At 40.0% G+C, this 25,464-nt stretch overlaps 1 protein-coding gene across 1 annotated transcript; it reads left to right on the forward strand.

Annotated features, from left to right (window-relative positions):
* The first annotated feature begins 263 nt into the window (after positions 1–263).
* LOC148045608 (ribosome biogenesis protein SLX9 homolog) lies at positions 264–22,120 on the forward strand. The gene is made up of 6 exons (XM_087716704.1): positions 264–425; positions 3,839–3,947; positions 12,068–12,133; positions 17,628–17,784; positions 19,141–19,206; positions 20,580–22,120. Exons 1-6 carry the CDS (start codon positions 297–299, stop codon positions 20,704–20,706), a joined length of 654 nt encoding a protein of 217 aa, XP_087572830.1. The 5' UTR covers positions 264–296; the 3' UTR covers positions 20,707–22,120.
* Positions 22,121–25,464: the final 3,344 nt, after the last annotated feature.

Raw genomic sequence — 25,464 nt, forward strand, 5'->3', positions numbered from 1 at the left:
TGTTCGTTTTATTGTTCTGCATCGACGTTTCACGTAGACAGAGACACCCTTTGCACACATTCATCTCTTGAATAATTGTGTCCAAAGCTCTTATTTCAACACTCCACTGTCCTTCAAAATACGAAACCCGCCCGGCGGACTCGTAAAGGAGACGGCAACGCTGCCGCCCCCTCGTGGCCGTAAAAAAGGGGCGGCGGACTTTACAGCACACGCGGTGCACTTCCGGGGGAAATTGCTAGCGAGTGCTCCCCTCCCCAACTCCTTCACCCTCGCCTGCTGGTCCTTCTTGGCTCGCGATGGTGGGGAAAATATTAAGGCGGAGGAGGCTCCACCAGCCCGCGCCGAAGCCGACACAGCCGCAGCAGAGTGGGGGCGAGGAGGTGTTTTCGGCGGCCGTGCTGAACTTCAGCGCTAACACCGGAAAGGTGGGTGGCGATGGTGCGAGGAGGAAGCGATGAAAAGAGGAAGACACGAGCGCAAGAGACACGTGCTTCTTGGGGAGACGATGCTTGTTAATTGCCCCCCCCTCCTGTGCAAAGCGCATGGGCAGTGAGATTGGCGGGCTTGAAGTTTTGTTCGTCCCACTGGTTACTTTCTAAGAGAGATGCGTAGTATGTCTTCCATGAAAGGAGCATCAATGAGAACTTGCCCAGATACTTTTAGATTAGGGAAGCGTTTCTGTGCTTTGCATCCTAATTCTTTTGAAGACTAAGGCCTATTAATCGGAGGAAGCTAACTGCCGCTGAGACACTTGGCATGCGATTTGCGTTGTCAGTCCTTATTTTCTAGAATTTCAGGATGGTTCATAGTTGAAGGAGGTCTGAAGAGGGAAATTACTCATTTTTGCCTAATGTTTCATTACCATCCCTTCCCTCCTCCCTGTTAATTTCGATCGTTTACGTATCATACTTTCTAAAGTGGCAACACATCCTCTCGTTAGTGGGCATATCTTATAACCTGTGTTCCCTATTTGCAATTCGCTGGCTCTTTTGCGAAAGTTCCATCATGGTTTAAGACTCAAGCTCAGTGATTTGTTCATGGAATTTCAGATTATTCATTGACACCCAAATATTATATGAACATAAATTCAAAAATACTACTAACTGATACTAAGAATAACAAATACATAAAACAGGCCAGTAGCAATATGTTAGTGATAGAACTGATGGAGACAACTTAAAGCCATTCTCACTGGATAACACTATTTTCACACCAGTCACCTCACTTTAAGAACTGGGAACTGCCATGGAGCTCTACAGAGACACCCCCCCCCCAAGATTGGCTCCAATTAACCTTCCATCATTTATTAACCTGTTGACTCCCAGACATTTCTCAACCCCTTGGATAACCACATTGAAACGTTGGTGTCCATACTGATTACTTTGGAGAATCCTGGTTTAATTAAAACAGTGCAATGTGACATCTTAATATGAGAATATGAGATACCTACCTTGGTGCACACCAAACTGTCTAATCTGACTTTTTAAGGAGTTGGTTTTTTTTTTTAAAAAAGTTAAGGACTTGGTTCTTATTGAAACTTCGCTTTAATCACCAATGTACAATCAGGTTATAATGGAGACAGCTTCAGTTAAGTACAATATAGCACCATTATTAATCATCATTGCATCATATGTCCCATAAAGGCAGCTACTGTACATTACAAAACGTTTCAGATAAGTTGCAGTTTTTCCTATCTGCCCAAGCTTAAGCAAAACATTCTTTTTATTTCCATCCCATTGTCAATGGAAACTATTTTGTCAAGATCATCACTCCTATTTGCTAATACTGGAGACAAAAGGTATAGTATAGGGATCCTCCACCAGGTGGTGATATGAGACAGATCTGGATCCTTTCAGAAGAGTACAAAACAAAGCAGCCTTTTCTCGATGTAGTGTTTATTTAGTACAGGAAACTTCACAAGTGTATGCTGGAAAGGATAGCCGGAAAACAAACAAGTATCCTTAAAAAATATTAAAACCTGTTCCATAACTGGAACTGCAGTTTGGGAATTATCTATGCACATAATATGCTTAAGATTGCTTATCTTATTGTGAAAGGAGAAATTTTCTGAAAGTTAGAACACTTACGGTAATCAATAGAATAGCTTGCCTCCTACAGTTTCATCATTTGGAGATTTTCAAAAATAGACTAGACAACCATTTGACCAAGATAGTATGAAATCTCCTGCCTTGAACAGGATTGGACTAGAAGACCTCTGAGCTCCCTACCAGCCTTATGATTCCATCTTTTATATTCAACCAATTTTCAGTTTGTAGTTTTGATCACTGTGGTTGACAGTCTGAGAAAGGCTGATATTTAAAAGTAATTCCTATATCTAGAAAAGAAAAGAAATTAAGTTGATTTTCATTTAAGCTGCATTTTTATTATAACAACAGTAATGTTTTAATTCTTGCATTCTTGAATAGAATGCCAAAAACAGCAGCCTCATATATTTCAATATGATTACAATGACATTTTGAGGAAAGAAAAGAAAAAGTACCCCCAACAAACAAACTAATGTTCTTATAGAGGTATTAAACCCTGTTCCATAACTTTTGATGGATGGACTCAGAATAAGTCCGGTGCTGCAACTGCTAGCCTGGCCCTTAAAGCAGCAGGCAGAGGCAGTGGGGGGAGGCATGTGATCTGGCCAGCCAGATGCACTGCACAGTCGCTTTCCCCATTGTGCCAATGGCAAGCAAAGACATGGTGGGACGGAGTGGTGGCCAGCCATGGGAGGCATGTATGACGAATCTGGAGGAGGGGACCGAACGACCGGGTGTCATGGCGTGGTGCCACCCTCACCTCACTACCTGCCTTGTGGCAGGGGCACCAGCAGCATGCAGAAGCAAAGGCACAGGGAGGCCCACAAACTGGCCCACAGACATGGGCACCTTCCACGTTGCAGCTGCGGGCAAGCAAAGAGGAAAGGCATTGTTGGGCAATCCCACGCTCGGGTTTCCTGCTCATATGCTGAGTTGCCAGCATAGCCATGGGAAACACTACAGATGTGATTTCATTTTACAGGCTAGATTTGCCCCTTCCCCATTTCTTTCCCCCTTCTTCTCTCTCTCCCTCCAGAAAGGGAATCTCTGTCTTTCAACACAGGCAACAGGCTGATGTACACAATCTCCTTGCTTCTGCCCAGAGCAGTTCTCTTTCATTGTCAAAACTGGGAAGTCAACCAGGGGCAGGGGTGGTGCCACACCGTAGCTCCTGTAGGCTCGATCCTGTGTGTCCTCGAGCTCAGCCGCACATGCAGGATAAGCCTCCCATGGCCATCGTCTGTCTGCTTGCCCGTGGCTGCCATAGCTGCCGCATCGTGTGCCTACCCCCTGTGCCTCTGCCTCCACCTGCTGCTTGGAGGGCTGGACCTATGGTCACAGTGCTCGGACTCACCTGTGCTGTACAGATTGTCAGCCCCCATATGCTTGCCGCTTCCTGTGCTGGCCATGCCCCCCCAGGGCTGACAATCTTAATGGGCTTATTTGGAGGGGGGGTAGGGCTTCTATTAGGAGTATCCTAAAAATCATGCTAGGGCTTATTTTTTGGTTGGGTCTTATTTTCGGGGAAACACACTATAAGTTAATAAGCTAAATATACTAAATAATCAGCTTGAAGAACAGGGTGGTGATTACATAAATTAAAATACCAAGTGGTTTGAAGTATTATAGTGTTCTGCAAAAACACTAGCAGTGTTTGCATACTATAGATTGGATTACAGTAAACATGCCCCCTTTAAAAGAAGAAATGAAGTTATTGCTCCAATTCTGTATATCAAAATGGAGACAATGATTAAACATTGGTTACAGCCCATCTTTATTTTTGTTCTTATTAGGGCAAGGGAGTTCTGACATCAGACATTTTTTCTGGGGTGAATATTGATCCAAAAATTCTAGTGAAGAAGTTGGACACTGATTCAAGGAATCCTGTTTCAGTCATAAAAGGTAAGAATTAAGTGTCTTTACACATGGCTGTTGCAATGAATAAGAATGTAAAAATGGATAAAATTTGACTATAATGACTGTAATTTGATTTGATTTTAAATTGATAAATTGGATCAAGCGATAGAAGTGGAAATAGTTTCATATCAAACTGAATGCATACTTTTCTTCATGCTTAACATGATAACAATGATTCTTTGGCTGCTTCCTACTTTGTGAGAAATAGATGATCTCAGGGGACTGGAATTCTCCCCATTAAGACTTGTCTGTGATGTGATCCTGGTTGTCAGGGCATGTGAACTGGATCCAGTTCATCTCCCTAACTTTAATCAGTGCTTGCTCCCAAAAACACAGATTTTACTCAAGTTGGGAACATTCTGCAGTTCTCAAAGTATATCTTTCTGGTTTTTTGCTCATAATACTCTTCCCTCCCTGACTATGTATGAAGTGCATTTATGTCAAAATTGCTCAGAAGAGAATGGAAAACTGCATTGCAAAACTTACTGCTGATTTCTTTAATGTCCTGTATTTTTACTGTAATAATCTTTTCCTAAACAACAACTTGCAAGGCTAATCTTTTCCTAAACAACAACTTGCAAAAATGACTGTTGTAAAATTATTTAATTTTTGAGAAATGTCTTAGTTATTGTTATTTGTTATACTGTTCCTCAGTTTACCTGTCTATCTACAAATATACACACAGATACACATGCATACAGACATGCACACACTAAGTAAGTATCTTGTGGCGCTTCTTGTCCCTTGCGAGAAATTTTCATAATATGTAGAAACTGGTTCAAGAATGCTCTATATCTTTTTAAAAACAGATTTTTAGCTCTTGGTGTTTAAATATGAGCAGCTAGAAGCTGGGCATGTCATTCTTGCCTAAGATGATATATCCCCCACCCCCCTCAAAAAAAGTTTACTTATAAGTACTTGTCTGCTTTTAGTTCAAGACAAAGTTTTTGGACAACTGATAAGAGCCAAGGTGGCGCAGTGGTTAAAAAGCAGCACTGCAGGCTACTGCTAGATCAGCAGGTCAGCGGTTCAAATCTCACCGGCTCAGGGTTGACTCAGCCTTCCATCCTTCCGAGGTGGGTAAAATGAGGACCCAGATTGTTGGGGGCAATATGCTGACTCTCTGTAAACCGCTTAGAGAGGCCTGAAAGGCCTATGAAGCGGTATATAAGTCTACTGCTATTGCTATTGCTATTGCTATTGATCTTATAATACTGATAATCCAATACAGTATTATTCTGTAATATTATTTAACTAATTAACTGTCATATGGATGCCTTCATTGTTGGCAAACTTGCATCCTCCAATCTATTACTTTCCAGTCATTAAGATTATTTGCCGTATTTTTTGGAGTATAAGACGCACCAAGGTTTTGAAGAAGCAATTTTTTTTAAAAAAAAAAGTTTTTGCACTTTGCAAACTTCCCCAAAACAGACAGTTTTTCATGAAAACAGCCCATTTTTTTTTCAAAAAAGGGGCATGAATAACCCTTAGGAGGCTTGTAGAGGGCGGGGGAGGGGGGCAAAAATGAGCAAAAAAACAGCCCATTGTTTGCTTATTTCTGCCCTCCCCCGCCCCCAGGTGCTCTCTGGAAGCCTCCATAAGGCTATGCACGGCCATTTTGGTGAAGGGTGCGGGGTTTCTGGAAGCAAAAAATGCTGTATTCAGTGCATAAGACGCACCCAGATTTTCAGTCACTTTTTTGAGGGAAAAAGGTGTGTCTTATACTCTGAAAAATATGGTACATTTTTATAATAGAGTTAGCTCTTATCTTGTAGAATTTTTATGAGTTAGAAGTTGCTATTTCAAGAATCTCAAATCTACCCTCTAAAATCATGTTTTTAAATTCCTACCATTTGAATCAAACATTTGTTATATTCAATACTAATATTTTGCAGTTTCTGTGGTAACTAGATTGCAAAATGAATTGTTTTCATGAGGCTTACATTTTTGGAAATAAAACAGTCAGGTCTTCGAACATGACATTGTGTATAGATATCATTAGGTCTGAGTTTAAAGCAATAGAGGCTGTAACATCGAGATGCAGCCAATTTTTTTAAAAAAATGTTTTTTTGCTTCTTCATTCTTTGCTTTTCTTACAGTTTGACTGATTAAGATTCTGGAGAACTAAACATCCCTTAATGTCCTTGTTGATTCTAATAATTTTTTTTGAAAAGGATAAGCATGATTTTCATTTGCCTATTTAATAACTGATAGAAAAATATTTTCCAGGCCTTTCTAGAAGGAAAAATATTTGAAAATGAATTTACAAGCTACTGCCAATATATGGAAGCAGACTTTTGTTCTTGCAGTGGAACTTCTGCTTCCTTTCCTTCCTGCTTGTAAGAGTTGGTTCTCATACTATCAACACTATCAGTGTGAACTAGATACGAACAAATATGACCATATGACAACAAAGGACAGATGGAAAAAGGCGAGAAAGGAACAGGCAATAAATTAAATAGCGCAGGAGGAAAAAAATTGAAAAGAGTTTGAACACTACTTCTCTAGATATTTCTTCTTGTTCTGCTTGCTCCATTCCAAAAGCCCATCTCCTCTCAAGATTCGCCAAATTCTCCCAATATTCTCCCAACATTTTCTAAATCATTCTGCCAGTTTTGAAAGGCTAATACTCTCCTACTAATGTCTCAATACCTTTTGCATTGTCCAATGTGAAGGTGGATTCCCCAGTTTTGGTTCCCCCCATAATTCTATGGATTACACAACCACAGCTAGAACTCCCTGAGCCGATGTGCCCAGGTTAGGAAAGAATGCTATTCAGCAGGAGACGACAACTTTGTGGACAGTGGGGTGGGCGGGTGGAGAGTATTCTATTCTTCCTGTCTCCACGCGCTCACTTATTAATTGTAAAACTTAAATTGATTACATCAGGAGTGTCAAACTTGATTGCATTGCAGGCCACATCAGCATTGAGGTTGTCCTCAAGGGACATGGCCCAAGGGGAGGCATGCGATCCTAGCTGGGCCTGGGCAGCCACGGCACTGATGATCTGGCTTTCCCTTCTCATGGCCTTTCTACCTGGCCACTTCACCTCCTTTGGGCTCAGTGGGTCTGCCAATCTGCAGCAGCGGTGGGGCCAAGATGCATTGGGGAACAAAAGGGTGCACCTTTTGCCTGTTGGGCCTGGGTTTGTTCTACTACCTCTACTTGGGCTTTCTACCTGGCCTTTTCTCCTTCTTCGTGCTGGATGGGCCTGGTGCTCCGGGCAGTGATGGCAGTGGCCTAATGGATCTCTATGAGCTCTGGCTGCCACAGTGGTAGCGGCATCCCACAGCAATGCTGAGGTGTGTCGGGTGCACAAGGGGAACACGCTCCATGTATGGGTCAAGGACAAGACCGAGAGAGCTAAAGAGTTGATCAGTGGTGACCTGCTCTCCAACTGCAAACCAAAACAGACAGGACAGAGTAGGCAGCAGCCGCCCCACCCCCGCCTCACCTTGTCTTGGCCCACAGCAGTAGCCAGAGGCAGAGATGCAGGGGAGAGGCACATGGTCCAGCCTGCTGGATGCGCTAGGCAGTCAACTGCCCTGTCCCAGTCACATGGGATGGAGCAGGTGCATCCGGTGGTCCGCATCATGTTCCTGCCGCCGCCACCATGACTGTTTTCTTGGATGGCCAGATGCAGAGCCCCTGCTGCAGGACACACCCACCCACTCACACTTGAAACGCCAGTAAGCACGACTGTCCTGAAACTGTAAGGGGCTGTCCCGCGTTGGTCCAGCCTATGCCATCCTGACAGGTACATGTGCGCATAGAAGGAGGCAGACGCACACACAGGCCCACCCCATCCCAGTGTGTGCCCAACTCTTGTGTGCCTGCCAGGACGGTGGGGGCTGGGCTAAAGCAATGCGTGTGTCCACCGCCTCCTGCATGCATGCGAACTCACCGGGATGGGATGGGATGTGGACTGACCTCTTTACCACATCACGGGCTGGATCCATCCTGTGGGTCTTGAGTTTGACACTTCTGGATTAAATGAAAGATTAAATGGAGTCATTATAGTGGCATGGCATTATAATCATTATAGTATAAAATTGCGATATCAGTTCTCTAGACTATTGAGATCTTTGGAAAATGCTTTATACAGTCAATTTTTTAAAATTAAAATATACACTATATAATAGTACAATGATACACTACATTCTCTAATACTAGTGCAGTAATAGAAAGTGTCAATATTTCCTTTCTACAAGAAAACATTGTTGGCTTAACTAATATAACTATGCCATCCCACCATGGAATGCCACCTGGTTTTATGGCAGGACATAAGGTCTTCAGTGACACTAAGAGCCATGCAAGAGATATTATAGATACTGGCAAACTCTCCTGAGCAGGACAGATCTTCACTGAGAAAAGCAAATCATCTCACTTATCCAGGATGAAAATCAAGACCAAATCCTATACCAGCTTAGTCATAAATTCAATCAAATTATGATGTTATGATTGCTGAGCATTAGATGACAAAACTCAGTTCCCTTTGCCTGACAACTAAGGAACAAAGAATTGCAGGGTGACTAGAAATAAATTGCCAAAGTGACAATTGCCCTTAACATGGACTGATATACCCATTGAGGTTCCAATTTTTGTCCAATTTTTCTTGAAAACATCCTGAAATGCTGCACCCCCAATTCCAGGAGGCAAGCTGTTCTATTGGTTAATTTTTCTCACTGTCAGGAAGTTTCTCATTAGTTTCAGGTTGGATCTTTCTTTAACGAGCTTCAAACCATTGTTTCTTGTCCTGCCCTCAAGTGCTCTGGAGAATAAATTGATCCCCCACCTTTTTCTGGCAGCCCCTCATGTACCTTATCTTATGTTTCTTATTCTTATATTAGTCTTATATTTATGTTCCCATGGTTCCCAAGTGTTAATCATCAATATTCGAATGGAACTAGAGGATGACCTAGTGCATTTCACAAATAATTTGTGTCTCTAATGTGGCAATACTCTATTCTTTCATTGTTACTAAAAATCAAATTGGAAGGACCATAACAGAGAAGTCAAACTCAAGGCCTGCAAGCCAGATCCAGCCCATGATGGGGTTAAGACTGGCCTATGGGGCCACTCTAGAGATCACCACCTTGGCCCTGACCGAGGCAGTGAGCACATGGGGCTGGCATCCTCGGTGCAAGGGGAGCACTCAGAACACAGTCAGCTTGCAGGGCAAGATGGTCACCGGGGATGCCAGCCCTCATATGCTTGTTGCCTCCTGTGTGCACACCCAGGGGAAGTGCTCTGCTGGGCTTGGGTGGGCAGGGGCCGAGGAGGCAGGGCCAGCCCCTTGCTGTGTTCAGGACAGCCTCACAGGCCTGGGAAACCATAGCCGGTCACAAGCCCGGATAAATGGGGAGTGTTGATTCCCATGGCGACGGAACCGTGAAACAAGCTGAGAATCCAATGGCAGGACAACACACGGATAAACAACTCTGTAATCCATGACGTTCTGCCTTTGGCCTTCACAATGCAACAGTCACTGCCTTGTGGACGTTGACATTTACGAAGATTAAATCCAAGTCCAAGTCCTCACAGGCCAGATCTGACTATATTCCAGGCCAGGTAGATGCCATGAAGTTGTAGATCAGCATGTAGTATAGCCCCAGCAGCAGCGCCACTCCCACCACCAGCGCCTCTGTCGGCTCCATGAGCTGCTTGCCCACCCAGCCTTGCCCACTGGCCCCACAGCACTTTCCTTTCACCAGGACACCCCTCCCCGCCTCCCACCCTCCATGTGGGAAAGCCACACCACCAGCAACGCTGCCACCCTCTCCGCCTCCCCTCATCCCTTCCTGGGTAAAAAGGGGAGGGAGGAGATGGGAATGAGAAGAAGGAAGGGGGGAAGGAAGAAAGGAAATGGGAATGAGAAGGAAGGGAGGCAGGAAGAGAGAGAGGGAGGGAGATTGGAATGTGAGGGAGGATCTGAGAGAAGTCCTGCGTTAGCACTTGGCCACCAGCAGCCCTTTCGCCGTTGCCTTGTCCTCTTGGCGGTCTTCCATCCTATCGCTGAGGATGCTTTGCTTATAAAGCTGGGTCTACTCACATGGAGAGGGAGTGGGCCTCCCTCTGACCCATGCTATTTGCCCTCCTGCACTACCATGAGAAACCTGGCCAAGGAGAGCAAGCATAGCAGCAGAAGTCTGGTGGAGGAGGTAAGTGCGGCTGGGTGCCCCCTTGGGGAAGCTGGACTGGGCTGTGAGATTCTGGTGGTCTGGGAATTCCAGGGCTGGGCTGGGCACTTGCCCTCTCCTCTGCTGGATGATGCCCTGGTCTCGCCTTTCTCCACTGAAGACCTCTGAATCCCCCCTCCCAGCCTTACCTCCCCCCCCCCAACAGGAAGTGGAGGATGGTGCTGCTGCATGTGGAAGTGCAGAGGGAAAAGTTTGCAGGAAGCAGTTTCTTCTGAGTCCAGCTTCTGCCTTAACAGATCTCTGGGAAGAGGAGGGAAGGCTGTCCCAACAAGCCAGCATCCTTACCACACGATTGGAAATGGGGATTCCCTTTCGAGAAGGACCAGCTCCCTCATAAAGGACCAGGGAGCATGCTGCCCCCTCCTCTTGGTTCCCAGAGATCTGTTCAAGGCAGAAGTTGCACTCGGAAGAAACTGCTTCCTGCAAGCTTTCACCGCTGCATTTTCTCATGCAGCAACATTGTCCTCCGTCTCCTGCTTTGCAGGGAGGGGGTCTGGGATTGGGAGAAGAAGGTCTCCTTTGGCGTGCTGTGCTTATGCATAAACACATGTGTGTGCGCACGCATACACACACCATTTCAAGTTTGGAGACTTTTATCCACATCTCCGCTTGAAATTACCAATCATGGCAGGGCTTGTGGAGAGGGCTCTCTCCTTCCTGTGTGGATAAAAGTACCCAAACGTAGAATGGTGTGTGTGTGTGTGACTGTGTGTGTGTGTGTGTGCGCGCGATACATGCACGCATTTGGCTGCCAGCAGTTTGGGCAAGTGAGGAGCCTGTGGGGCACCGAATTGTCCTCATGTCGAGTTAGCCGGAGTGACTTGTTCCATCCTGACCCAGTCAGCCGCACCCAGTGAGCTGCATCGAGCCAGCCATGCCCACCCAACTATGCCCATCCTGTCCCAGCAACCCAGTCAACATAGTCTTACATGGAACTGGCCCTTTGAGGGCAACCCTAATGCTGATGTGGCCCTCAATGAAATTGATTTTGACACCCCTGGACTATAATGTAGTTGAAACAAGCTATGGCTTTCATTTTATGCTTTGAATTTATATTAAAGTTGGATGACTTTGCCCTTCACACATATCTGCCCATGCCAAATCAGAATATATGCTGAAGCATTCAACTGGAAGAAGCACACAGTTTGGAAATCCAATAAGTTGCTAATGAAAATGCTATTTCACAAATATTGACTGAAAAAAAGAGCAAGCTTTGGTGGTTGTCAGTGTCCTCTTCATGCAGCAGATGATAGCAATGCTAAAAATAATATCAGGAAAGGACAAGAATGATTTACCAAGGTTTTAAATCCATTTTGCAAGCTTTCTGTTTTGATACCTGAGCAAGCAAAAGGATACAAATTAGAGGTTTATTAAGAATGTTGCAGTTTGCTTCTGAATATAAATAACACAAAATCTTACAGAGTTTTATGCCCTCTTTCTTAAAACATCCAAGTTCAGTTTGAGGTAGCCATTCATATCCCATTAATGTAGTACATATTGGAAGGGGAATATTTGCCTGTTCCCTATACTATCAGAAAGAATAAGGACAAACTTGCAAGGGGCATACTATGAGGTGAATGTTCTCTGATCAGTATCTCCCTTCTGAATCAATTTCACCTATTCCATTAAAACACTGAATTTTCTGCATCCAGAAGGAATATTGGTTTCTATCACTTTTCTGAAGATAAAAAGCAATTACAATAATAGTTGTCTTTTTTTAAAAAAAATTATGTTTTGTTTTCACATAAAACCTTATTAAAGATATCATTTATAGCCCAGTGCTTATGGACTAGCACCCCAATCATGTTATTTATGTAGTGTCCAGATTTAAAATTGAAGTGCATATAGAGAATATATTGTTCATTGATGCAAAGAAACATTATTATTTCTCTTGTGTTTCAGATGAAGATGAAAAAGTAATGTCTAAGAAAGAAAAAATGAAGATGCGTAAGGAGAGATGGCTGCAAAGTTAGTATTTTTTTAATGATTTTCACAGATAACTGGATTGTTAGGTACAGTATGCCAAATAAGAATATGCTTCTGGAAATATGAACAAGAATCTGTCTGAACAGTTATTTCTAACAAAGGCCCAATATATATATAACAATATATATATAACTACACACACACACACACACACACACACACACACACACAGCACAAATAAAAAACACAAATATAACAAAGGCACCAGTAAAAATATTGGGTTTCTGTCGTGATGGACTCTTGTGATGAGCTGATTGACAGATAATGGAAGCAGTTAGCTTCCTCCCATAATTGGGGCTTACCAGGGGTTGTGACTATATATATATATATATATGGAATGAAATGTATAATTCTGATGGTTCAAATTATTTCAAAACTTATCTATTTTTTTTAAATACATATAAATCGTTCTATGCTTAGATATGTGAATATTAAATACAAATGCTAAATACTATATTGTAGATTGTCATGTAATGCCTTTTAATTACAGAAATAAACCATACAGAAATAATGCCCCTTCTATAATTCTATAAATTATAATTCTATAATTTCTAATATTTTTGCCACCAAATCTAAGATCTTGCTTAAAAATTACATAAGAAATAATAATGTGAGTGAGCCATATTGTGACTGTTAAGAAGGTTAGGGTTCCGACTGGGACAGGCAGATAAATCTAGCGAGAGTATAGAACCCCAGGCCCAGGTGTTCTGTATTGTATTTGATAGTTAAAATTCTCTGGGGCTATAGAGAAGCTGGACAATTCCTCACTAGAGGAGAAATATAATTTCAATACATGGAGAAAGCAAGGGGTGACGTTGGTGCTTCTTTTGCCTGTTTCCAAGGAGCTGTCCCAATTTTAATTGATAAGGGTGTGGTTTTGTGTGTGTTGAATACTTCTGTTTCCAGGAAAAAAATTGAAGACAATGCTGACTTAATGTTTAATATTTTGGTATTAGTTGTATTGCTTATTTAGGATTATAATACCATTTGACTGCTTTTCAGTCAGATCTAAGATCTCTTTGAATCCACATTGTCAGTTATTTCATTTCCTCACCTTCACACGCTGCACTTCATTATACATTTTAGATAGTCCTAAAAAAGGGAAAGGCAAATGTAATGTCTTTGGCTATCATAAAGCAAATGGGGCAGAAGTGGAAAAGAAATAAAATAATGAGCCACTTGTGACAAGAAATATGGGATTTCATGATTCAGCACAAAGGAAGTAGAATGAACAAAGGAACATAGACATCTAAAGTCTCTTCATAAGAGGAATCCGGGAAGGCCAGTTAACAACTAAAATGGTTTCCTGTAAAAAATAAGAAAAAAAATCTGCTAAAAAAATGGTTTCCTGTGAGGACATTTTAATAACCAAATACTGATTGTGCTATATAGATTTTGCAAACAAATATCCCTCAGTGAAATGTTTCATATCAAGATAAAAAAAGGAGTTAACTCACTGAGGTTTCATCTCTGGACAATAAAATGAATAATAATGATACAATAACATAGTACATATTATAGAACCAAATTCACACTTCAATCTTAGAAGGTCATTAGCATACCTATGATTTGAACTTAAATGAGAGAGAATGTTTGGAGAAGAAAAATAATGAGGCTTAATAACAGCTGAACTGTTTTTAGAGGGCAGAGATTTCCCTACAATTTGTTAGCTTGGGAGGAAATTAAAATGGAAAGTCTGACAAAAAGTATTATCCTTGTACGTACTATTCTTTGGGAAACAGCTGAACTACTGAAGGAAAGGGGGAAGTATAGGATAGGAAAATTGCAAAAAGTGTAACCAAGTAATTGATTTGAGTTCAATTGAACTGTCACAGGGTGATCCTTTATTGATAAAGGTACACTGGAAAGAAGAGAACCAAATTGATGTAATGGTTAAGATACTATAGTAGACTAGCAATTGTGAGATCATGATTTCTCACCTTAGACACGAAGCCAACTGGGTGACTTTGAGCCAATCATTTTCTCAGCCCTAGGAAGTTGCCAAAAACCTTGCCAGGAGAACTGCAGGGATTTGTTCAGGCACTTGCCGAGGGTGGGTGTATAGTTTAAAGACTGAGTTGGTGATGCATAAGAAAGAAATATGTATGTGAAAATAAAATTTTATTATCTCCTGTAGCTGAAATTAATTAGGAAATTGATGTAATGTTGCATTTCTTTTACTTCAGCAATAATCAGTTACAATTATATGCCTACGAAACACTTGACATTACTTCCTTACACATCAATGTAGTAAACTAATTAGGATATTTAATTACTTGATTAGCAAATGTAATTCTGTAACTATCAAAACTAATATATTTTCATCAGTTGATTTGTTTTTTGCTTGTTTTTTTGGGTGGGGGAGAGACATTCTGTTTTCGTCCTACTTTTTTTGACAACTGGAAAATTAAAGTTCATTCTAATGGAATAATAGCAGTTTTATGTATTCCAGTCCAGTCACAAATAAATCATGTTAAATTAAGAAAAAGAAAGAAAAAGAATTCAAATTTTGACCACTAAAAATGTACTCTCTGGCTTAACCCCTAAAATGATTTCATAGAAAAAGAATTCACAAATTAGGTATGTGCAAGCTTTAAGTAAGTGGCATTTTTGGAAAGCTTTGAAGCAACACAACTTCATAACTGCAGACCAAAAAAAGAAGTGTTGCAGAGCTGAAAATACTGACAACTAGCCAAGAAAGTGCTTCCAAGGAAATCCATATTTTTCATAAGCATCTATAAAAAGCAACTATGACAGGTCAAATGAAGGGTGTACATTGAGATGTCAAAACAACATAACTCAAGGATGAAGGAATAAAATGACCAGGGAAGTAGTAATGTACCGGTACTAACTGAATTAACAACGCTTGCAACTCAATAGTTCATACAGAGAATCCATGATAATGTTGGGTAGGTCTTCAGCTAAGAAAAAGACAACCAGATTGAACTAATATTCCAGCTCAAGATATTTACTTTTCCGTCTAATTTTGAACATTACATTAATAGAAAATTTTAAAATTATACCAGGTCTTTGAATACATTGCAGTAAAAGTGACTGATTGTTTTAGCACTTTGAAGCTTTTGAGCTTGTATTTTTCAGGCTAAAAGTGCAGCCATTCCATTGCTGTAGCCCTGAATGAATAAATATTTCTTTTTTGCCCCTTTTCTTCTGTCTTTCTTTCTTACTGAATTACCAGAAACCTTTAAAGGATCATTAGGTCAGAACAAAGCTAAAAGAGTAGTAATATTTTTTTTCCAATTTACTGATATTTAATGAGAGAATAAATATCTTGACAACATGACCGAACAAACTTTAGCTACTTCCTGGATGAAGTAATTGCATAGAATATTTCTGCTTGAAAATTTTATTGGTCAGATACAAATCTTTCCAAAAGAAAGAACAGAAAATACATTTGTCTGTTGCATATAAGAAAGCTGATGCTACAAGTAGAGAGAGTAAAACCAGTGCTTTAGATTCCTGTTTCTTAACACTTTAAAAGGGCAATACACGATTCATTATTGAATGTATCATAGGTCTATTTTCAGTACTAGGGAGCGAGTGCTTCTGACTATGTACTCTTTTCCTTTGTTCAGGAAGGACATGGTTTCATTTACTTGCAATAGCTTTGCCCTAAAAAGTAAGGGTGAACCAAGAGAGATTGCAGAATACCTATTATGTACCAGACTATTATAATTCAAGTATTTAATGTTTTTGTTTGATTTTTTTTAAAAAAATCTAAGCAGTAGCATCAATGTTGAAATAAACCCATTGGCATAAACTTTGATCTCAAAGCCTATTTAAAGAAAAGTTCTGATAGAACTGAAAGTTTTGTAAAAAACTTAAATAAATATGGTGAGTTGTTCACGGTAGTAAATTCTTATAGGTAGTCCTTGGGTTATGATCCTTTATTTAGTGATTGTTAAAAGTTACACAGTGCTGAACAATGGAGATTTGTGACCGGCCCTCAAATTTGCCATTGCGGTTTCATCACAACTTGGGTGCTTAGCAACCAGCTTGCAATTATGATGGTTGCAGTATTCCAACATCACATGATCATCATTTATAACCCTTCCTTCTGGCCTTCCAGAAGCAAAGTCCATAGGGAAACTGGCAGAAGATTGCAACTTGCTCCTGCAAGTTGCCCACACCACTTTTTTGCGTGGCAACACAGGCTCTGTAGTGCGTGTGGCATGCTCTCCTATGGTACCTGCCCATACTTCTTAGCAACTGCCCCCCTCCCCGGTGCTCCATAGCACTTGTCCGCAGCACCCACCCACTCATGCTCTGTACTGCCTGTCCCAACTCTAGCACTCTCCCATTCGTAGCACTTCCCCAACCAATTTGTTTGTCTGGGCCCTCATGGTCATGTGAGGTGCTCACTTTATGACCTGCCCAATCCTGGGGTTACAACAGCAACCAGAACTGTTCGGATTGCAAACACTAAGCAATGCAGTCATGTTACTTTGCACTTCACAACCATATTGTTTAGCAGTGGAAATTTCGATCCTCATTGACATGATAACCCAAGGACAACCTGTAATGTAGATGCCCTGTTGAAAATGGTGAATTCTTTATATGTTTGTCAGGTTTCTCTGAAAGTTGGCATACTTGGAGCAGATGCTCATCTAAGGACATTAATCCAATGATGGTTCACCGACAAAAGGGCGACTGACAAAAGTGCGCCTGACTAAACCGTGGTGACAAAACCACGAGTTCTAAACCGCGCCGACGAATGAGTGCAGAATCACGCAGACAGAAGCGCGCTGTAAACCTAACGCTAACCCTAAACCTAACGCTAACCCTAAACCTAATCCTAAACCTAACGCTTACCTTAGCTTAAATCACGCTTCTGTCAACGCGCTGTTGGCGCACTGTTGTTGACACGTTGATGATGTGGTTTTAGCGCCGCGGTTTTGTCGGCGCATTTTTGTCGTGTGCGCATTTGTCGGGTCACGATCCAATGGTAACATATGACAAGAAAGTGTTCCTTATATTTGCCTAGTTTAGAGAGAAGAAGAATATAAAATATGAACTTTCAACTTCAAAAACTATTCCTTTCCCAAGCCATAAAACCTAGTGCATGTATTTATTCATTCTTTTTATTTATTTATTTGTATCCCGCCTATATTATTTTTCTTATTTTATTTTTTTACAAGGCAGTGAACATATCTAACATACCTTACTCCTCTTGTATGATTCATTTATTTATTCTTTGGATTATTCACTGATAGCACCTGATAGTAAGATTAATTGTTCCATTAATCTTACTGCTGACTAAATTGCATTTTCTTATTTTTTTGAGCTTTGCATTTTAAAATTGACATTTTGACAAAACGCTATACTTTCACTAATAAAATCATTTTAACCATTGCATTTATACTACATGACTTCCTTCTCAGGCAATAGTACACAATGTAAAAATTAGTTTAACAGAATTTTAAAGTACTTTCCTAATAGATGTTTCTCCCTTAAATAGAAATTGAGAGCATTAAGTTGGCAAAGCAGCAACACAAAGCGGAGGCAAAGAGGAAAGCAACTCCAGTTGTTGGAGATATGCATCCATTGATGAATGCTCTGCCTGAACTTTCAGATCTGGTGACAGTAAGCAAGTTCTGCAAACAGCGTAATACAGTGTAAGTGCTTTGAGTACTGTAATAGATGGTTCTGATTCCTCATTTAAGCAAACTGTGGCTTTATATAAGAAAGCTTCACTGTCTTAGGCTTTGCTTAGGTTCTAGTCACATAAAGTAAAAATAAAACCTCTCACTCAAGATTACGAATATAGGTTGTTGTACATTTTAGAATTTATGTATTTTACTGTCACCATACCACAATTTTCATTTGAATACAGTTACTTAAATGTGGGTTTTTTTTTTCCTAAGATCATTTATATTTGAAGACACAACCACCTACTGGCATACTTTCACGATCTCAATCAGTCAGCCATAACTTTACATCTTTATAACATATTCTAAAAGAAAGTCAGTTAAAAGGATATCTAACATTCCCTCTCCTCCCCCCCCCAAACTCACAAATTGACGCTTCTGTCCATTTTACTTTTACTAGTACAACACACCTGTATGTATCATTAAATATTATCCATTAACATTTCTTTGTTATTATTGTAGTTAACTAAAAATTATTTACTATTTATCTCACCTCTCCTCTTCCTCAGGCCCAAAAGAGATTGTACCTTTATAACCATCTCTAAACAGAAATTTATTAATAAGATTTATAGGTCTTTTCCCTAGGTTAATCTGGGTTAATTCCCAGATTAACCTGAATGAAATATATGTAATGATTGTGGAAGAAATGCACGAAATGTACCTGTAACCAATTGATAATCTTTCTGCAAGATGTAATGAAAGATGATTCTTTTTTTTCTTTTGTTTAATAAAAACAATAAAAAACTTTTTTTAAAAAAGATTACGAATATACTTATTTGTTAGCTCTTACTAAGGATGTGCTTTCAAAATTTTCTGATCCTTTGTTGACTGAAAGGATGCGAAGGTACACATACTTGCTTCAAAAGAGAAGGGCAAACTCTTGAAGGCATGTTTTAACTAAAATCAGGACTATCCTAACTAATAAAGGTTAAGATAAATATTTGTAAATAATTGAAAATGTGAAGCTTTAAGGTTTTTATTCCAGGAATGTATATCTACAGATCATTTTTCAATAAACTGGTTAATTTGTCTTAAAGTAAATTCTCAAACTTAATTTATATATTTTTTTAAAAAAATGTTTTTCCGTTGTGTAATTTAGCAGCTACTCAGTTGATAAGTCAGTAGATGCTTAAAGAATGGTAGAATGAGAAAAATGAGGGTTCCAGGATATTTTCAAAGTTGGAAGTAACATGGTTCTTCCTGTCACAATAATGCTATTTATTTGGAATTCAAAATAGCACAAAATTGTTCAAAAGTGATGGATATTTTTTAGAAAACTAAACTATGGGCAGAGTGCATTAACCATTATTTTTGTTTTCTTAGGCAGAAGAAGAAGAAAGTATTGACAAATTTCAACCAGATGAAATCAGCCCAGAAACGCAAAGTCTTGTAAGTATTGATAGGGAAAGAAGTCTCTTGAGCAATGACATCAAAATCTACTGTGTTACAATTGCAGAGAAATTCTGTGGTTCTGCTGTGAGAAAAGTAGCTGCACCCGGATATTGCCAGTGTGATGAAATTGTGCAGATTCCATTCTTAATCAGTAGCAAGACAATAGCAAAATAGCTGTAAAAATAAATTCAAAATTATACCGTCTCACATTCTCTAGCAATTTGTTGCTATCAAACCATCATGTAGCCCACTGACAGTATCCCTCATTGAGCAGTGCATTAAAAATACTAATACATGTTGACTAGTGATGTTCCTTTACTTGGCATTTAGTGTGCAGCATATACATGTAATGGTTCCTGCAATTTAATTCTGGTTTCTAACAAAAAATGCCCTTGAAGGAAACAGGTTCTTCTAGTGACTGCAGTGTTCACTTAACAACCACCACAAAAAAGGTTGTAAAACTGGACACAGTCAGGTGTCGACCTGTGTAATGACTGCCACGACATATGACTAATTCCAGGCTCAATTATGGTTGTAATTTGAGGACTATCTGTAGCCAAATTGGAAACAAATTGGGATAGTCTAGGTGATGTTTTGCTCTTAGAATGGTCTTCCCCAATCTTGTGCCCTCCAAGTACTTTGGATTTTAACTCCCATAATCTCCAGCCAACATTTGAACATATTCTGGTTGGGCTTTATTCAATATATCTGGAAAGCAAAAGGCAAAAGCTGACATAGGGAAAAGAGTTTCTGCTCCTAAAAAATCAGTAGCAATTAATGGAAGGTATGCCATACACATTTCTGCCCTCTACATCGCATCCCATTTGTTTTAGAGGGCTTTATAACCCTCAAAAGCATGTTGTTTCTGGGCAAATGGAATGATATGGCTATGGAAGAGATTCACAAAATCAGGCTCTCTAATTTAGTGGAAACAATTTCTGTAAAGAAGACACCAATGGGAACTATTCTGTAAAAGTACATTAATATAACATTTTTTTTACAGACAGGACAGTGTGTGAGCTCAGCTGTTCCTTGTTAGTGTGACTTTAATTTTATTATTTTATTATAAGAATATATGTTGAGAGCATTGGCAATAGAATTTATTTAAAATGTAATTCTTAGAGCTCTCTTCTTATGGATTACAGTATTCAGTGTAGATATGCTATTCATTTGGTTATGTCAAGTTAGTCATATCTGAATACATTAATATATTGTAGTGAAATATTTTGCTTTACTAAAATATTGTGTATCCTTTGTTAGGAAATTTTTGCATCCCTTGCACTTCAGTCGTCTCCCCCCACCCCACCCCACCCCACCCCAATGTAATGCCAGCAAATTAATTGATACATTTCCCCCTTTTCTTCCCCCAGGGAAGAGGAAATGGCACAGTTTCACAAGACAATATCGAATCCTTTGTTCAAAGCCAACCCTCTGTCAATCATTAGTCAGCATCTTTCCAAAAGACTAAAACAGGAGAACGAGGAAGAACCACTTTAATACATGACCGAGGATGTTTGAAAACTCCAGCAATTGACTCCATCATGGTTTTATCTATACAGGTAGCTTAATGTAACCTTCAGAAACCGGACCCAGTAACTTTGTTTGCTGAGCATAGAAATAAGGTGATCGACATCAATTTGTGCACTATGAATACTAGTTACAACTCTGGATTGTTTTGTTGGAGACTTGTGGAACTCTGTAGATGTAAGACTGTTCTAATTTCCCAAATTTATCCTAATTATAGTTCAGGTCTTTTTATTTCCCTCTCTATAGCTTCTGTAATGTAATGTATAAATCACCAACTTTCTATTTCTGAGTAATGTAAACTTTTTTGTTTGTTTCTTTTTGTGAGCAGTTAAATAGCTGCCGTTAGAGCAGTGGTTCTCAACCTTTCCAATGCTGCGACCCTTTAATACAGGTCCCCATAAAATTGGTGTCTTGGTTTCTAAGACCATCGAAAATATGTGTTTTCCAATGGTCTTAGGCGACCTCTGTGAAAGGGTCGTTCGACCCTCAAAGGGGTCCCGACCCACAGGTTGAGAACCACTGCTTTAGAGAATTGTTTTGGTAAATGCAACATTGTTGTGATTAATAAAATACCTAGTGCTTTGCTCTGAAAATAGTCAAAATCACTTCTTTAAAATTTGAAATGTGATGACACACTTAAAGACCATACGTATTAGATGTCTACATTCAAGTTGGTTTATATGTATGTGTATGTATATTTGCACAAAGACATCAGTGTTTGTCCTGCATAATGCAGTTGTCCCCAATCTTTCCAGCTCCATGAGCCAGTAGTAGCTGCTGAGGGGATGGTTTTGTGCACATGCACATTTGCACAAATTGGCAGTTTCTGTAACCCAGTTCCCAATGGGCCGTGGCCCAGTACCGGGCTACAGCCCAGAGGTTAGGTATCCCTGGCATAACAGACATGAAATTATCTACTGTAGCTGAAAATGGACATTACTTATAAACAGTTTATAAGATCTATGAAATTCAACCGTGGTCCCCAACCTTTTTAGCTCCAGGGACTGGTTTCATGGAAGACAGTTTTTCCACAAACGGGGGTGGTGAGGGAGCAGGAATGTGTAAGCTAGATCCCTTGCATATACAATTTACAGTAGCGTTCTATAACTCCTATGAGAATCTAAAGCCTGATTATCTGAGGTGGAGTTGAGGCAGTGATGCTAGTGCTGGGGAGCAGCTGCAAATACAAATTTTTGCTCGTTTGCCAGCCTACTTCTCACCTCCAGCACTACAGCCCAGATCCTAACAGGCTACACACCCCTGCTATAACATATAGAAATGCTTAAATCTTATCTAAAATAATGTCTGATCTATGTAAAAAGCTACAAAACTGTGACTTGAAGAAGCTATAAGCTAAATAATAAAAGACTTTTCAGCTCTTAAACCTGTTGGTCAGATCCTGTTCCTTGGCATAAAATAGCTGTGTTATGACATTAAAAAAGTCACCCAACAGTAATAAGTGGGCATAAAATTTATTAATAGGGTCTTGAGAGTAATGAGTGGATGTGGCTGGGGAATTGGGAGTTGGAATCCGCAAGTCTTAAAGTTTTCAAAGTTGGACACACTGAAAAAAAAAGCAGTGGGCATTTACAACGTCCTGCACTCAAGTGATCTACATTTGGATACTTTGTGAGTGGTGCCTGTCTATGTCTAACAAAGCATCCATAATCAACATCTGGGTACTGTACTTAGTGACTGGTGTGTATTTTCGCTTGTGATGCAACATTATGATTTTTTTATTTGCTTTCCAAAAAAATGAAGAGAAGTCTCTTGCTCTTGCCCTGAAGAGCATTCAGAAATCTCTCAAAGCATTGCCCATAGCAGAAGAGTTAGCTTGCCCTTAGAAGATGTAATATGTTATACTGTATCCTAAGAAGTATGATCAAGTGTGACTTCGAAAAGATTCCTCTTTCCATCAGCATTATAGATTTCTTCAGGTAAACAGCTTGTTCTATCACTTTTCATTAGACAGAAAATTTGGATAATGCCTCATCATCTGATAACTGTCTCTATGTAACTCCACATTATGCAAATGTTTTCAAACCAACCTTTGCCATAAAAATGCTAGGTTCCCCATTTCTTATACTATAGTGACCACAAAATGTTCACACATTTCTTAATTTATTCATAATTGTATAAATTCAATGGTGTTTTCTTCTGGTTTTAATCCTCCATCTAAAAGTTGAGGTCTTTATGTTTTGGACACAGGAAACATTAAGTGCAGTTACCATTCTATTTTTTATGTACAGGCAGTCCTTGACCTATGACCTCCATTGGTAAATGAGGTGGTTGTTAAATGAGTCACACCCAATTTTACAGTCTTTTGCTATGATGGTTTAAACAAATTGCCATGACCATTAAATACAGTAATGTGAAAAAGAAAATACACCCTCTTTGAATTCTATGGTTTTATGTATCAGGACAAATCATTTTCAAAGTAGGTAAATACAACCTCGAGGAACAAAACATGACATATTCCATCATGTCATCATTTATTTTACAAAAAAAAAAAGGCAAAATGGAGAAGTCACTTGCAAAGAACTAAGTATACCTTAGCTTGTAGAACCATTCGCTTAATGACCACAATACTTAGCAATTGAAATTCTGGTCTCATTTGCAGTCATAGGTTGAGGACTATATAGTTAACTCAAATATATTGGATGATTATGAAAACTGGGTAATTTATTGTCTGAGCAACCATACTTGTCTTAACTGAAAGTGAAATAGAAAGGCTGTTGATCAGCAGACTTGTTTAGCTTATGAAGTGCCCCTGGGAGGTAAACAGATCTGCCTGACCTTTTTGAGTTATTGGTGATCTTGGTGACTATTTTTCACAGCATTTTGTTGAAACACACCCCCCCCCCCCCGATACACACACACAATTGCAAGAATCCTACAACAAACACTTGTGAGGGCATCTGCACTCCTTTTTACTTATGGACTCTTATGAGAGGGTATTATCTAACATTTCTCTTGCCACTTCTGGGCTAGATCCCTGAACTGTGGTAAGACTGCTACCCAGGGCTCCCCTCCACTGTTTAAACTTTCCCACAGCTCTACCCCACCAACCATGCACACCCACAATGGTCCCAACTGTTCCACGATCCATGCTGGCTTGTGCAGTGCTCCTTAGTGTGGCAAAATGTTTAGCCTCGGACAGTGGCTGCTCCTGGTTCCGGCTCTCAGCTGGGCGGCGGCAACAGTAGTGAAGGCTCAGCAGCAGCCCTGAACCTGGACATTCGCTTTGTGCAGCCAAATTTGGGACGTGGGCGGTCTCTCCAATGTGGCCCGCCCCACTGACACAAGAAAAGTCATGCTCTTTTAATCTCTGGGCTTAGAAATTGTGATGGAGCAGAGTTGAAATCCTCTCTGAAACTGCTGGAAAAGGTACATGTGGGTCGGAGGGAGGGGCAGGAATTCAAACTTCATCCTCAAGTGTAGATCCCTCCCCAAATGTAGTTTGATTGCAGGCAGAGCCACATTGCCTTTTCAAACACACACACACACACACACAGATGAATAAAACTATATAAGCCCAGCTTCACTGATTACAAGTTTGAAAAGGCAACGTGACTCTGCCTGCAATAAAATGCTCAGATCGGAAGGCAGCAGGGGAATGGGGGGCGAGTATGGCAGAGGAGCTGCTTTCAAGCCATTGGAAAATATATCCAATCCAACTTCTGTGTTTGTGTTTGTTTGAGAGGGAGGGAGGGAAGGGGGTAGGAGAGATAGTCCAATCCAACTTCTCTGTGTGCGTGTGTCTGTTTTAGAGGGGGAAGGGAGGGAGAGAGGGAGGAAGGAGGGGAGGGAGAAGAAAAAGAATGAAGAAAACTTTTGCAAAGGAGAAAAGCAAATGCTGTCACTTTAAATCAGAACTGAGCATGCCTGGCTTTGGAATTCTGGGAGTTGAAGTCCACAAGTCTAAAAAAATTTGAAACCCACCACTGCGTCAGTGCCTCACCAGCCATAAACCTCACCGCACGTCACTGGGTAAGAGTATTTGCATATGGCTGTGGGATTAAGATTGACCAATTTCTTATTTTATGGTGATGTTAATGTGAATGTTTAATTCTTTAAGATGGGCAAGTTATTATTTAGAAATGTAGTATATATATTTTATTGCTTCATGTTGTTTAACTAGATATTTTAGTTAGATGTATACAGTGAATGTTTTGATTGTTGATCTTATTTAAACTGCCTTAAGAATATGTGGATTCAGGAGCATACAGATTTCATAAATGAATATGTACAATGGATAATCCATTGCCCACCTGAATCCTAAACTGACTTCTTTCAGTTAAATCATCTTCTCCACGTTTTATTAAATGCCATGTTTTGATATTTAACAAAATCATTAAACCATGTTTTTATTCAGTATGTTTATTAGTCAGTGATGCACATGCTCACTCTTCAGTGAAGCACAACAAACCTGTGTGGTTTTTATTGCAACAGTATGGAAATGCTTCATCCCTGCTGCTTTTTCTTAACTTCCCAGTCTAGCCTGTAGCCCTGGGATTTCCTGTTAGTAAGTTTTGGGTCTTGATTAAAAAATATATCCATGGAGCTAAACAATCAAATGCTCACTTGTATTCAGCATTGGTGTTGTTAAATGTTTTAGTTGAACATAATAAGAATTTTTGCAGCAACGATTTGATAATTTCCTTATTGGTTGCAGGTAAGCTTGAAGCTTCTGAATATTTCATCTCTGCCTATTAATTCTTTTTTTTC

Source organism: Thamnophis sirtalis, unplaced genomic scaffold (assembly GCF_051295495.1).
Source record: "Thamnophis sirtalis isolate CommonGarterSnake01/CBP01778 unplaced genomic scaffold, rThaSir2_p1.2 scaffold_5, whole genome shotgun sequence".
In the NCBI taxonomy this organism is placed as follows: Eukaryota; Metazoa; Chordata; class Lepidosauria; order Squamata; family Natricidae; genus Thamnophis; species Thamnophis sirtalis.